Source organism: Hyla sarda, chromosome 7, assembly GCF_029499605.1.
Source record: "Hyla sarda isolate aHylSar1 chromosome 7, aHylSar1.hap1, whole genome shotgun sequence".
Lineage (NCBI taxonomy): Eukaryota > Metazoa > Chordata > Amphibia > Anura > Hylidae > Hyla > Hyla sarda.
Window position 1 is genome coordinate 56,927,788 of NC_079195.1, and position 14,398 is coordinate 56,942,185.

The 14,398-nt window shown below is 40.8% G+C and overlaps 1 protein-coding gene and 1 long non-coding RNA gene across 6 annotated transcripts in view; one reads left to right on the top strand and one right to left on the bottom strand.

The window, feature by feature from the left end:
• The window catches only part of LOC130281664 (alpha-2-macroglobulin-like protein 1), a 123,984-nt gene that overhangs the window by 82,580 nt on the left and 27,006 nt on the right, over positions 1-14,398 (bottom strand). For all 5 annotated transcript variants that reach the window (XR_008846069.1, XM_056529123.1, XM_056529124.1 and 2 more), the window contains 8 exons: positions 10,790-10,919; positions 9,035-9,158; positions 8,170-8,276; positions 7,846-8,013; positions 7,528-7,749; positions 4,005-4,071; positions 3,560-3,705; positions 70-219 (listed from right to left, as the gene is read on the bottom strand). Coding sequence is in view for 4 of the 5 variants with exons in the window: in XM_056529123.1 (XP_056385098.1) it covers positions 70-219; positions 3,560-3,705; positions 4,005-4,071; positions 7,528-7,749; positions 7,846-8,013; positions 8,170-8,276; positions 9,035-9,158; positions 10,790-10,919 (1,114 nt within the window). In the remaining variant the exon portion in view is untranslated. The remainder of the gene's footprint in view (positions 1-69; positions 220-3,559; positions 3,706-4,004; positions 4,072-7,527; positions 7,750-7,845; positions 8,014-8,169; positions 8,277-9,034; positions 9,159-10,789; positions 10,920-14,398) is intronic.
• On the top strand, positions 181-10,174 carry LOC130281668 (uncharacterized). The gene is made up of 3 exons (XR_008846072.1): positions 181-246; positions 7,638-7,724; positions 10,084-10,174. It is a non-coding gene; the product is annotated as an uncharacterized LOC130281668 (long non-coding RNA).

Sequence of the window (14,398 nt, forward strand, 5' to 3'; positions counted from 1 at the left end):
GTGTAGGTGAACAGGCTGACAGTATTACGTTAATTTATTTATTCACTTATTTATTTTTTAAAGACTCACTTTCTCTGCAGTCAACTCCTTTTCTGGTCTCATCAGTACCACACTCTTGTCTACCACCCTCAGACCACAGAGGGATCCAGGAGTAGTCTGAACCTTGAGAGACACATCTGACCCTGGAAGAACTTCTTCTGGAAAGAATCCTACTGATACCTGGATAATGATGACATTTATAAAAGAGTATGTAACAACATTTTTAGCATTTTGTAAACATTCCCCAATGTAAAAAAAATAAAATATAAAAAACTTTGTAGAACATTTTTTGTTCAGTCCTCTGAAATATATTTAATGTTTTTGTTTACACATTTTCACAGTATTCAATTCATGATCATCAGCTGTTAACACAGGGAGGAGATTAGCTCTTGACTACTTAAAGGAGTACTCTGGTGCAGAGTATTCCTGCTCCGTCCTGCCCGGGCTGCAAAATAAATGAAAATAAACCATCACTCACCTTACTGGGTTCCCGCGGAGCGCCACTACAGCTGATCGGTCCTCCGATCCATCTTCTTCATACTTCCGTGTGAAGGAAGCGTCACATGGCGCTCAGCCTATCTGCCTCGTTTTCATTTTTTTTTTTTGCAGCCCGGGCCGGACGGAGCAGGAATACTCTGCACCAGAGTACTCCTTTAATGTACTATGACTAGATGCCTGTTCAAATTAAAGGGCTACCATAAGGGGTGGACTGACAACACTCAGGGCCCCCAGACCAAATAAAGGAGACACCACCCCTGGCCACACCTTTGCCACACCCTTATTTCACCCAAATCCCTCCTCATGCCCCACCCCCCCTACACACAAGATATATATATATATATATATATATATATATATATATATATATAACATGTTAATGTAGGTTTAGATAATTTTCCATGACCAAAAATACCAGTATAAAAGAAGGAAATATATACCGCCACACAATAACTAGATAATACAGCCATATTGTACTGAATAAAACCACTATACACAAACCAGTATTCTCCCATAGAGTACACAAGATATATACATTGTATAACAGATTACAGTTACATCTAGTGAACTCACAGACATCCTTTCTGATCAGCATCGTCATCTTTCCTTTTCTGCTCTGTCCGGATCAGACAACATTCTTCCATCCAAAGCAAAATCTACAGGAAAAACATGTTAGACTCTGTATTTTTCCAGTGCTGTCCCCTCCTCTTGACAATATCCCCATCTATAGGCCCCAAACTGTTATAATGCCCTCCTTGGTAGGTAGGTAGGTATCCAGGTAGGTAGCTAACTCTGTAGTTAGGTAACCAAATATGTAGATAGGTAATTAGCCAGGTAGGTAGGCAGTCGGGCATGTAGGTAAGTAGCTAGCATGGTAGTTAGGTAGCCAGGTATGTGGGTAGGTATGTAATTAGGTATGTAGGTATTCAAGTAGGTAGCTAGGTAGTTAAGTAGCCAGGTATGTAAGTAGGTAGTTTTGTAGCCAGGTATGTAAGTAGGTAATTAGGCAGCCAAGTATGTAGATAGGTAGCCAGGTACATAGGTATGTAGGTAGGTAGTTAGGCAGCCATGTATGTAGGTAGGCAGCTAGGTATAAAGTTAGGCAGCTAGGCATATAGGTGGTTAGGTAGTTACATAGCTAGATATATAGGTAGGTAGTTATGTAGACAGGTATGTAGTTAGGTAACCAGGTATGTAGGCCAGGTATGAAGGTAGTTAGGTTAGCCAGGTATGTGGGCCAGGTTGAGAAGCCAGGTATGTGGACCATGTTAGGCAGCAAGGTATGTGGAGGCCTCCCTTTCCATTCTTTAGGTGCTAAGTTGAAATAAAAAACAGTAAAAAAAAAAAAAAAAAAAAAAAGATATACTCACCTGTCCCACTCAGCGATCTCCTCAGCTCTACCGCCCGCTGTGTTCTTCAGCCTCCACAGTGCAGGCACCAATAAGAGACGTCATCAGCATCTGCACTGCACAGCGGAGTGGAGGCCACGCCTCCTCTCAGTGTAGGCGACAGATGCAGCTCACACTGAGAGGAGGTTTTCAGCTGTATACATCTGAAATCAGCTTTAGCCTGGGGATCCGGGACAAGTGTCCTGGATTTCCAGTAGCAGCGGCGGTGGTGGGCCCTTTCCTAGCCGGGCCCTCAGACCATGTCAGTCTGCCCCTGGCTACCATGTAACACATAGCTTTGTTTTATCATCCAAGGTGATGGCTGTTCTGTACAGTGTCTTCTCTGGTTCATAAAATAACTTTTTAAAGCAGAGGACCTGTCTCTGTGAAGTCCATATGCCCCAATCAAAAGGGATGATCAATTTGGACAAGCACTTTATGTGTTCCTTCATGTGTAATGGGTCACCCTCTCATAAAACTTCTTCTGGAGGCAAACATATGGCATCATGTTTACATACCTATATTAATCATAAAGGTGAAAAAAGACAAGCAGGTTGTCTTCAATGTGTTTCGGAATTACTTGGCTTTCATCATCAGGGAATTTCCTGTCTATACATATAGTTCTACTTTATATATTTTAGGGGAATTGTGTTATGAATTAAACTCCTTGCTCGGGATTTGCAATTATATTAAAGGGGTTGTTCAGTGAAAGAAACAACCTGTGTAAAAAGTATTATAAAGCAACTTACTAATATAATGTGATTAGCCTTAGTGCAGAGTTCTTCCGTATGAACTGGGCCCTCTTCCCTTGGAGTTTAGACATCATGTCCAATTCTGAGAAAGCAGTCTGCTCTATTCCTGCTACTTCCTCCCCTCTGTCTTCTCAGGATAAGACCAGTGATGTGAAGGAGGGAAGCTCATTATAGTTATGACTCATTAGATAAGGTAGCAGGAAGCATTTCTCAGTCACAGTAGGGTCTGTCCTAATGGGCTTCACTGCTGCCTTATCTAAGTCATAGATTTAATGAGCAGTAATATGAGCTCCCCCTTTCACCTGACTGGTCTCATCCTGAGCAGACAGGATTGGGAGCTTTCTGCATTCACTGCTTGTGACGTGATGTTACAGATACAAGCCAGGCAGCACAGATGATATGGAAGATTTGTGCATGATGGCTAATAACACTATGTTACTAAGTTGCACTATTTTACTTGACACCTTACACAGGTTGTTTCTTGTGCCAGACAACCCCTTAAGAGCTACAAATGTATTATCTCCCTAACTGCAGCTGTTTAACAAAAATAAATATTTATTTAATGGACATAACAATATAATTAGATAGATAGATATGAGATAGATAGATATCAATAAAAAAAACTTAAAAATTATCCCCTAGACTTCTCTAAAGAAAAATCCTTTATGTATAAAACAAAGGATCTCTTGTATTTATATCAGTAAATATACGTGCATATGAGTCATGAAAAACTATAGAACACGTTTAAAATTGGATAATTATACACCACAATATATAGTGCAGAAGCCGACCGGTGAAGCTTTTTACTGTGGTTTAAGGTTTATTAGTATTTTATTGGTAAACATCAGGCAACCTACTTATGGCACTTTGTTTTACACTTACCTTATTCCTAAAGCATCTCATCATATTGATTTTTAAGTTGTCAGCAACTAATTCTCCGTTTGGTAGCAACATGTACACTAAAACATGAACTGAGTTTGAATCACTGACGTCCAATGAAAATTTAAAGGAAAGCTCCCCTTGTAAATCTGTAAAAAAAAAATAAAAATGAGTGAAATATATCAGTGGATACTATAACCTAAAAATAGATACATATGTTAAACATAAAGAATTTAGAATTTTTTTATATTAAAGGGGTAGTCCCACATTTTACTTCTTATCCCCTATTCAATTCAGGAGAGCAATAGCACCATGCAGGAAATGGTGGTGGAAAGCAGGAGTCGTAGCCCCTCCCCACGTGATCAGATACTTATCCCTTATTCTTTGGATAGGAAATAAAAAATAAAATGTTGGACTACCGCTTTGAAGGTTGGTTAGGCATTCTCACCTGTATAAGTTTTCTTCATTTCTATTTTCTGAGAATCATATAACTGTATTCGGCCCTTGGAAGTTATCTACAAAAAAATATGTGTCAATCTTTCCATAACCTGATTAGTTAAATATTGTGTCATGTTTAATACATCTTTGTGTATAATTAAGCATATATGGTCATGTTGTACACCTAGGGGGCGAAAAATCCCCCTTATAAGGTGTGTGCCAACCAGCCATAATATTTACACCACTGACACGGGAAGAGAACAACATTTATTACCAGAGATAACAATACAGTTGAAGTCATAAGTTTACATGCACCTTAGTCACAAACATTAAAACTCAGTCTCTTAGATAATTTAGGATTCTGCTTTATTTCATGAATGTGGAAAATCTGAATCATACAGAGACAATAATAAAATTGAGCTTTTGTTTCTTTTCAACAGATTCTCAGTGGCTCAGAACACACATGTGGTCATTATTTAATAGCATTGCTTTTAAATTCTCTAACATGGTCAAATATTGTGTGGACTTCTAAACCCTGTTCCAAATTATTATGCAAATAATATTTGTCTCATTTACCTAAATAATTGATGTAAATAACAGTCTAACAGTCATCATAATTCTCATGTCATAAACTATTAAGGGTATAGTTAAAATTTTATTGAACAAACCTCCTAATGATAACAGTAATAACATTATTACACATAGTAAGTTTCAAAACACTTTATAGGTTGTCATTTGTTGTGTTTACAGCAGATTCAGATTTATGGAAATCAAAAGCTATTTCAATTAAACTTTTAATAATATTTAAACTTTTTAAACATGTCATGTTACATTTTAACCTAGGACCCCTTATTTGATAGCAGCTTCACGTCTTGCATCTATTGAACTTGTGAGTATTTGGACAGTTTCTGCTTGAATTTGTTGGCAAGATGTCAGAATAGCCTCCCAGAGCTTCTGTTTGGAGGTAAACTGCCTCGCACCCTCATAGATCTTTTGTTTGAGGATGCTCCAAAGATTCTCAATAGGATTGAGGTCAGGGGAGGATGGAGGCCATACCATGACTTTCTCTTCTTTTATCTCCATAGCAGCCATTGATGCAGAGGTATTCTTTGCAGCATGAGATGGTGCATTGCCATGCATGAAGATGATTTTTATTACGGAAAGTATAGTTCTTCCTTCTGAAGAAATAGATGGTCCAGCGCAGGATAACGTGCAATAAAAACCAAAATTTATTGTAGATTCAAGCCATAGGGTAGCAGGACACAGGGTTACGTGTTTCAGCCGGAAAAAACTGCCTTTTCCAGGTTTTCCGGCTGAAACGCGTAACCCTGTGTCCTGCTATTCTATGGCTTGAATCTACAATACATTTTGTTTTTTATTGCACGTTATCCTGCGCTGGACCATCTATTTCTTCATTGCTACCTTGGTGTTGGTTCACACGGTGCCGTGCGGCAGGCGTAAGGCTGGAAGGGTGAGCTGAGTTACCTTATAATCTCTTGCAAGTTCTTCCTTCTGTACCAGGGAAGAGAGTGGTCAGTCTTGCTGATGTCGCAGCCTTGTTGGAACAGGGTGACCGTCCACCATCCATCCACTACTTCATCCATCTGGACCATCCAGGGTTGCACGTAACTCATCAGTGAACAGGACTGTTTGAAAATGAGTCTTCATGTATTTTTCTGCCCACGCCAGCCATTTCTGTTTGTGAGCATTGGTTAGTGGTGGCCGAATAGAAGGTTTATGCGCAGTTGCTAGACACTAGAGGACTCTACACCTTGATGTCTGTGGGACTCCAGAGGCACCAGCAGCATTAAACATCTGTTTGCTGCTATGTAATGATATTTTAGCAGCTGTTTTCTTGATCCAATGCATGGATCTGGTAGAAATCTTCCTCAATGTGCCTTTATCTGGACAAACCCGTCTGTGCTCTGAATAAGCCATAAATCTCTTAATAGTGCGAAGATCACGTTTAAGTTTTCGTGAAATGTCTTATGTTTTCATACCTTTTCCAAGGCATTGAACTATTTCACTCTTTTGGGGAGCAGAAAGGTCCCATTTCTTCCCCATATTGCTTGAAAATGATGCTCTGCTTAATAATGTGGAACACCCACCTTTAGTAATTTTTCCTTAAATTGGGCTCACCTGGAAATCTAATTATCACAGGTGTCCGAGATTGTTTTCAGTGATCAAAAAAGCCCTGAAACACAATGCCATCCACGCGTTATACTGAAAAACTAAATATTTAATCTTTGTGACACTTAAATAGAATTTGCATAATAATTTGGAACAGGGTGTAAAAGCTTCTCACAATAATTTGCTAGAATTTTGGCCCATTTCTCCTTCTTTGCAATCTCACATACACTTTTTCAGTTCTAACCATACATTATTTGTGGGACTGGGGTCAGGACCTTCTCTTTGTTGTCCTTAAAGGAGACTCCAGACATGAAATTACCTTCATATAGCTGCACATGCTAAAGTTATGATAAACATATCATGGTTGAGCCAGTACTCCAATAAAACACTTTATTTAAAGGTCTATAGAAAAAACTAAATGTCAGAAGAAAGGCACATGGACTGAAAAACATTCACAAAAAAACACAAATGCGTTTCAGGTCAAAGACCCTCAATCATGCCATGATTAAGGGTCATTACTACTGAAAAAAATAACCTCAACTCCATACACACAAAAACGTGTAAACGTAAATGTTGCAAAAAAGAGCCAGACACATTGCTCAGCGCCAACTGTGCGACAAATATACATACAAAGACAGTTATAAAGGCAATGACAGTTGTCTACATGTGCACTTTAATGAGCACCTGTCACATAAAATAGACTTGTGAAGCTGCACACAGTGCGGTAGGACAAGTATCATGTATAAGGATAAGTTTTAGATCACGGGGGGTCCGAGCGCTGCTCCCCTCCACGATTTCCTGTTTTGAGCCCCAGCTCTCCTTTACAGGGGCGCGTCACGACCTCCAAGCCATGCCACCTCCATATAGCTCTATGGAAGAGCCAAAGATTGCCGAACAGCTCTCCCATAGAACTATATTGAGGGGGTGTGGCAGCTCCCGCTTCAGGCAGGGGTTGTAACACGCCCCTGTAAATTAGAGCCGGGGCTCTAAACAGGAAATCAAGGGGGGTCCCAGCGCTCGGACTCCCCGTGATCTAAAACTTTTCCCCTATCCTTCAGTTTTTATACATGATACTTGACCTTTAACAAGGCTAATCCAGTCATACCTTTGATGATAATTTGGGGTTTTCTAGATCCATAAAAAAACCTTGTAGTAAACCCTCCAGGAGTCGTCCCAATTGGTCCAAGAGGTGGGGCCCAAGGCTATCTATGCTCTGGGGCCACAACTTCTCTCTACACTTGGGTCATACGCTTTCATTGATGGTGTCAATTAAGAAGATGAATCAGAGCGAGGAATTACAACCCCAGAGCATAGCCCGGGACCTGCCTCTTGGACCATTCGGGACAAGCCTCGTCTACAGCCTTCTAACGGACTAAAAAAAAAAAAAACTGTATAGTACTTACCAGATAATATAAATCCAGCTGTTTAGCATCTTTTTGTAGTGCTGAATGTCTTATTATGTATTGTACATTGACCTCTTGCTGTGAATCACATGTCTGGTCTTTCTCTAAAGGTTGCAGGTTTAAGAAGCTCTTACTGGGAGAATAAAGTGGGTAAACAACCATATCAGCATCACCAGAGTTCCATAGGAAAACACCAGGTTGGGGTTCCTTGCTTGTTGAAGCCTGTAAAAGATATTATGGATTATGGTCATTAAATCAGACAGTTCATTTGTAAAGGCCCAGCAGTTTACTCCCCATAATACCTTCATAAACATTTACCCTAAATGTCAGTGTTTGTGTCCAATTGGCTGTATCTTGTATGATAGTAAAAGCACGTCCATCATTATTTGTCACCAAAGTATCGATGATGGATGTATTGCAACCTCTACAGGTGAGATACACTTCCTGGCCTGGAATAGGCCTCTTATTGGAGTCCGTCACCTTCACCTGTGTAAAAGTACATTAAATTGTTGACTCTTGTTGATTTACAAGGGAGAGTATTAACTCTTTATACTTTTTATCATCTTCTTTAATTATTAGTTGATGAGGCTAATATTGTTATAGGTAACATCATGGAAGATAATCATTGAATGCAATACTTACCGTTATATAATAGGGCAGGCCAGACTTGTAAATAGACTTTGGATCCAAAAATGATACAGTGCTGCTAAAAACTATACTTGCTTCACTAGTTGTAGAAAGTTCAATTCCTATTTGAAAACGGACGGCAGTCAGGAGACCAATAGATTTAATACTTTTTCAATTAGTCATTTATTTTTCTACTTTTTTTTCTATTTATAGAGCATTGACATGATTTCAATTAGAATATCCTACACCTTATGTTTCAAACTTTGTTATAGGAATCCCAAATAAATGTCAATTTTGATTTGGTACATAGGAACTTGGGTTCAGACCTTGAGCACACAAATGTATTGCAACGACTGATAATCTATAGAACTAAGCACTGCACGTTGTACTTGTCTAAAAGTTATTGCAGTGATGACTATTTCTAGACATGGAACGAAAAGCAAATATTGAAAACTCACTTTGGCTGTATTCACACTACATTTGCTGCCTACAGCTGACGCGCAGCTTCTCATTCACTTGAATGTGTTAACCGGAGCCAGATAGTGACTCCTGTCTGCAAATTTTTGCCCTGTATCAGGTTTTGTGACCAGACTTAAAACTGTTGTATACTACAGTTTTAGGTCCGGTCACAAAATAGGATACGAGGCAAAAATGAGCCGACCGGAGTCATTGTTTGACTCCGGTCGGCTCATTAACGTGAATGAGATTCAGCACTGGTCCAGCTGGAATACGGGAGCTCCTGGTTTTAAAATTTCCCAGCCGGCAGCAAACTTAGTGTGAATGCAGCTTTATGGAAGGGACAGCTCAAGCCTCTCTAGTGAAATGTTAAACTATTGGCCCATAATAGCTGTTGTCCTATTGTATTAAAATGAGTCCTCACCTGTCCCTTCTTCTGTGATAGTGACCACTCCTTCAAGTTTTGTTGGGGAATGCATATATGGACTACTTATTAATTGAAAACTGGAAGTTTTTACGGTGTCTATGGCACAACCCAGGTGATCCAACTAAGGAAGACAAATTTTAGTAATTTCAAGGATGAAAGTATTGGTATAACAAGAACATATTTGTAAAAATATAGTATTTATATGGCTGTGGAAGAAAATAATCTTTTATCATCATATTGGTCAAACGTCTTAAAGAATTATATCTGGCTCCTCCTGTAGCAGTATCAGTGAAACTCCCTAGACAGTGAATTATAATGAGTTAATTAGCAATGCTTAGTTATCATGCTACATCTATAGCAAAATAACATTCATTGTGTCCTCTGCTTTTAGATCCTGCTACACTTATTAAACTGTAAGCCATGGATGTTTTATGCATTCCTGGCTTACTGTAATATATTTTCTGGGCTGTCCCAACCCTGGGAATCTCTGCCTCAGGGCACGGTAAGCCAGCTCTGGGTTGATCAATTCCAGAATATGGTTTACTGCCTAAGGGTATGTTCACACTGCGGAATACCTGCGGAATACCGCGAGTAAAATTCCACACAGTGAATGTTAGCATCTTCCGCAAGACCCGTTCACACTGCGGAATTTCAGCGGCGGACAATTCCGTCGCTGAAATTGGTTCGCGCAAAGAAAGAACATGTTCATTCTTTGCGCGGAAGTCCACGAGCACTGCATAGCCGTAAGTGGTGACGGCACAGTGCCGCGCGGTCCTACCACCACTGCCGACTGCCAAACTGGATCTCTGCTCGCTGAATTCCGTGAGCGGAGATTCAGCTACAGTTCCACAGTGTGAACATACCCTAATGCCACAGAGTTTCCTGGGCAAAAAGATTAGCAGGTGCCAGGTTGTGGCACTGGATCCTTTGCACGGTATAATGGGCACAATCTGACATAACTTTTGAATTTGCCCCGGAAACCCTGTAAGAAGAAAAATATTTGTTTTTTGTTTTTTTTTGCTAATTTTATTTTATTTTTTTTACAGATTTCCAGTATTGTTTATATAACATCAGATTTTATAGACTCCATCAATGACTGGCAATTTTTCTTTAAAATAAAATGAATTTGAATGGTGATGGTGGTGTTTTTCTTTCAATAAAGTGTTATTTTTTTTTCTTAATGTTGAGTGTTATTTTTTACCTGTTTCCAGCTTAGTAGTGAAACTGTTTGATAGATGATGTTCATTACATTGTGTTAGCCTGTAAAACAGCTAACATTAATCTTACTATTATTATCCCAGTACCAACTGTGGGTGTACAAGGAAAAGCCAGGCATCCTCAGGCCTGAAGCATCAAACATTAGGCTGCGGTGATGTTTTTAGGGTGGGAAGGGGCAAAATCCACAGCCATCGCCACTCTGGTAATATAAGGCTGCTGATGTGTGATCTCACTGCTTAGTGCTGTTTTGACCAAATCAAATTTGGGAAAATTATCAGGCGACTACAGGAACTTAGCACCAAAGACATTGATTTTCATAGGAGGCCATATCAATAATCTAAAATAAAATAAAGTCTTCAATTGGTAATGCATAACCAGGTTTCTTAAAATATGACTGACATGTTTGGCAGTGGCTATATCTGTATCAGTGTGAAGTGAATAAAGGATTTTGAATTTGTACATTTATGTTTACTTAATTTACACAAAATTATGGTTGACTTGCTTTGCTTTGACTTTATGTACCACAGATCTAACCTTTCCATCAAAGATAACACAGATGCCAGAGGGCCTAGCAATTGGAGGTCCATAACGGTAGGGCTCAGGTGTAACTTTTTGACATATGCTGAACTTATAACTTCCCTGAACTGGTTTTCCATATGTGTATCTGGAAGATGAAACAACAAAGAAAAAATTGTAGCATAATGTTCTGAAATTCTTTAACCTGGTACATAGTTACATAGTTATCAAAGCCCTGTAACAAGATGCCCTATTTATGGTATAAATTCAAGGAAATTTTGTCCAGAAACCTCCTCTTTCAGAAGCTTTCAGAAGATTTAGGGGGATTAAAGGGGTATTCCGGCTTTTTACATCTTATCCCCTGGCAGTGGCGTACCAAAAGGGGGGGGGGGCGGCCCAGGTGCCACTCACAAGGGGGGTGCCAGGGGTGGACTGACCCACCACCACCGCTGCTGCCACTACTGAGGATCTGGGACACCTGTCCCAGATACCCAGCAGACAGCGCTACCTTCTCCTGTACACGCACATACAGGAGAAGACGTCCCCTCGGTGTGAGCCGCATCTGCAGCTTACACAGAGGAGACGTGACCTCCGCCCCCACGCAGCACGCAGTACAGGCGCCAATGACGTCACTCATTGGTGCCTGTACTGTGGAGGGGAGAAGACGCGGCCCCTGCTGCTGAGGAGATCGCTGCGTGGGACATAATTTTTTATTTTGTTATAACCCTGCATATACCTAAGGGGGAGGGGGAAGGTCTGCGTATACCTATGGGGGAGGGGGGTGTAGGTTTGCATATACCTATCGGGGAGGGAGGGGAGGGGGAGGGGGGTGTAGGTCTGCATATACCTATGGGAAAGGGGGGGTGTAACTCTGCATATACCTATGGGAAAGAGGGAGGTAACTCTGCATATACCTATGGGAAAGATGGGGGTGTAACTCTGCATATGCCTATGGGAAAGAGGGGGGGGTTAGCTCTGCATATACCTATGGGAAAGAGGGGGGGGGTGTAACTCTGCATATGCCTATGAGAAAGAGGGGGTGTAGCTCTGCATATACCTATGGGAAAGAGGGGGGTGTAACTCTGCATATACCTATGGGAAAGAGGAGGGGAGTGTAACTCTGCATATACCTATGTGTAACTCTGCATATACCTATGGGAAAGAGGGGGGGTGTAACTCTGCATATACCTATGGGAATATGGGAAAGAGGAGGGGGTGTAGCGTAGTTCTGCATATACCTATGGGAAAGAGGGGGGGGGTGTAACGCTGCATATACCTATGGGAAAGAGGGGGGTGTAACTCTGCATATACAGTGCATAGTGAAAGTATTCGGCCCCCTTGAACTTTTTGACCTTCTGCCACATTTCAGGCTTCAAACATAAAGATATAAAACTGTAATTTTTTGTGAAGAATCAACAACAAGTGGGACACAATCATGAAGTGGAACAAAATTTATTGGATATTTCAAACTTTTTTAACAAATAAAAAACGGAAAAATTGGGCGTGCCAAATTATTCAGCCCCCTTAAGTTAATACTTTGTAGGGCCACCTTTTGCTGCGAATACAGCTGTAAGTTGCTTGGGGTATGTCTCTATCAGTTTTGCACATCGAGAGACTGAAATTTTTGCCCATTCCTCCTTGCAAAACAGCTCGAGCTCAGTGAGGTTGGATGGAGAGCGTTTGTGAACAGCAGTTTTCGATTCTTTCCACAGATTCTCGATTGGATTCAGGTCTGGACTTTGACTTGGCCATTCTAACACCTGGATATGTTTATTTGTGAACCATTCCATTGTAGATTTTGCTTTATGTTTTGGATCATGGTCTTGTTGGAAAACAAATCTCCGTCCCAGTCTCAGGTCTTTTGCAGACTCCATCAGGTTTTCTTTCAGAATGTTCCTGTATTTGGCTCCATCCATCTTCCCCATCAATTTTAACCATCTTCCCTGTCCCTGCTGAAGAAAAGCAGCCCCAAACCATGATGCTGCCACCACCATGTTTGACAGTGGGGATGGTGTGTTCAGGGTGATGAGCTGTGTTGCTTTTACGCCAAACATAACATTTTGCATTGTTGCCAAAAAGTTCGATTTTGGTTTCATCTGACCAGAGCACCTTCTTCCACATGTTTGGTGTGTCTCCCAGGTGGCTTGTGGCAAACTTTAAACAACACTTTTTATGGATATCTTTAAGAAATGGCTTTCTTCTTGCCACTCTTCCATAAAGGCCAGATTTGTGCAGTATATGACTGATTGTTGTCCTATGGACAGAGTCTCCCACCTCAGCTGTAGGTCTCTGCAGTTCATCCAAAGTGATCATGGGCATCTTGGCTGCATCTCTGATCAGTCTTCTCCTTGTATGAGCTGAAAGTTTAGAGGGACGGCCAGGTCTTTGTAGATTTACAGTGGTCTGATACTCCTTCCATTTCAATATTATCACTTGCACAGTGCTCCTTGGGATGTTTAAAGCTTGGGAAATCTTTTTTGTATCCAAATCCGGCTTTAAACTTCTCCACAACAGTATCTTGGACCTGCCTGGTGTGTTCCTTGTTCTTCATGATGCTCTCTGCGCTTTAAACTGACCTCTGAGACTATCACAGTGCAGGTGCATTTATACGGAGACTTGATTACACACAGGTGGATTCTATTTATCATCATTAGTCATTGAGGTCAACATTGGATCATTCAGAGATCCTCACTGAACTTCTGGAGAGAGTTTGCTGCACTGAAAGTAAAGGGGCTGAATACTTTTGCACACCCAATTTTTCAGTTTTTTATTTGTTAACAAAGTTTGAAATATCCAATAAACTTCATTCCACTTCATGATTGTATCCCACTTGTTGTTGATTCTTCACAAAAAATTAGTTTTATATCTTTATGTTTGAAGCCTGAAATGTGGCAAAAGGTTGAAAAGTTCAAGGGGGCCGAATACTTTCACTATGCACTGTACCTATGGGAAAGAGGAGGGGGGTGTAGCATAGCTCTGCATATACCTATGGGAAAGAGGGGGGGTGTAACTCTGCAGATACCTATGGGAAAGAGGGGGGTGTAACTCTGCATATACCTATGGGAAAGAGGGGGGGTGTAACTCTGCATATACCTATGGGAAAGAGGGGGGGTGTAACTCTGCATATACCTATGGGAAAGAGGAGGGGGTGTAGCGTAGCTCTGCATATACCTATGGGAAAGAGGGGGGTGTAACTCTGCATATACCTATGGGAAAGAGGGGGTTACCTGGCTACCTTTTACTGTGCAGGACACAAAGGAAGGCATCATTACATTAAGTTTGTGGGCCTATGGATGGAAAGATTGTAGAGGAGGGGAGGGCTCTGAAAAAATGAAAGCAAGCACATCTAATCATCTCATCAGCATCAATTCAAGCTAAGCCTGAAGCCTAAGAATCCGCAGCAACTCAAATCTCCTAAAATAGTAGCACAGTGGCTAGCATCAAAGCTCATTGATCCCGGAGTCCCAGAAAACCTGCGAGGAACCTGTACCATGGTTCTCTCTCTCAAAGACTGTTATGTTCCATGCCGTTGCATAAAATATGCAGTAAAGTTACTTCAAGTTTACTTCATAAAATCTGCTGTGGACATTCCGTTATTTCTCCCTGACGTTTGTGGGACGGATGGCG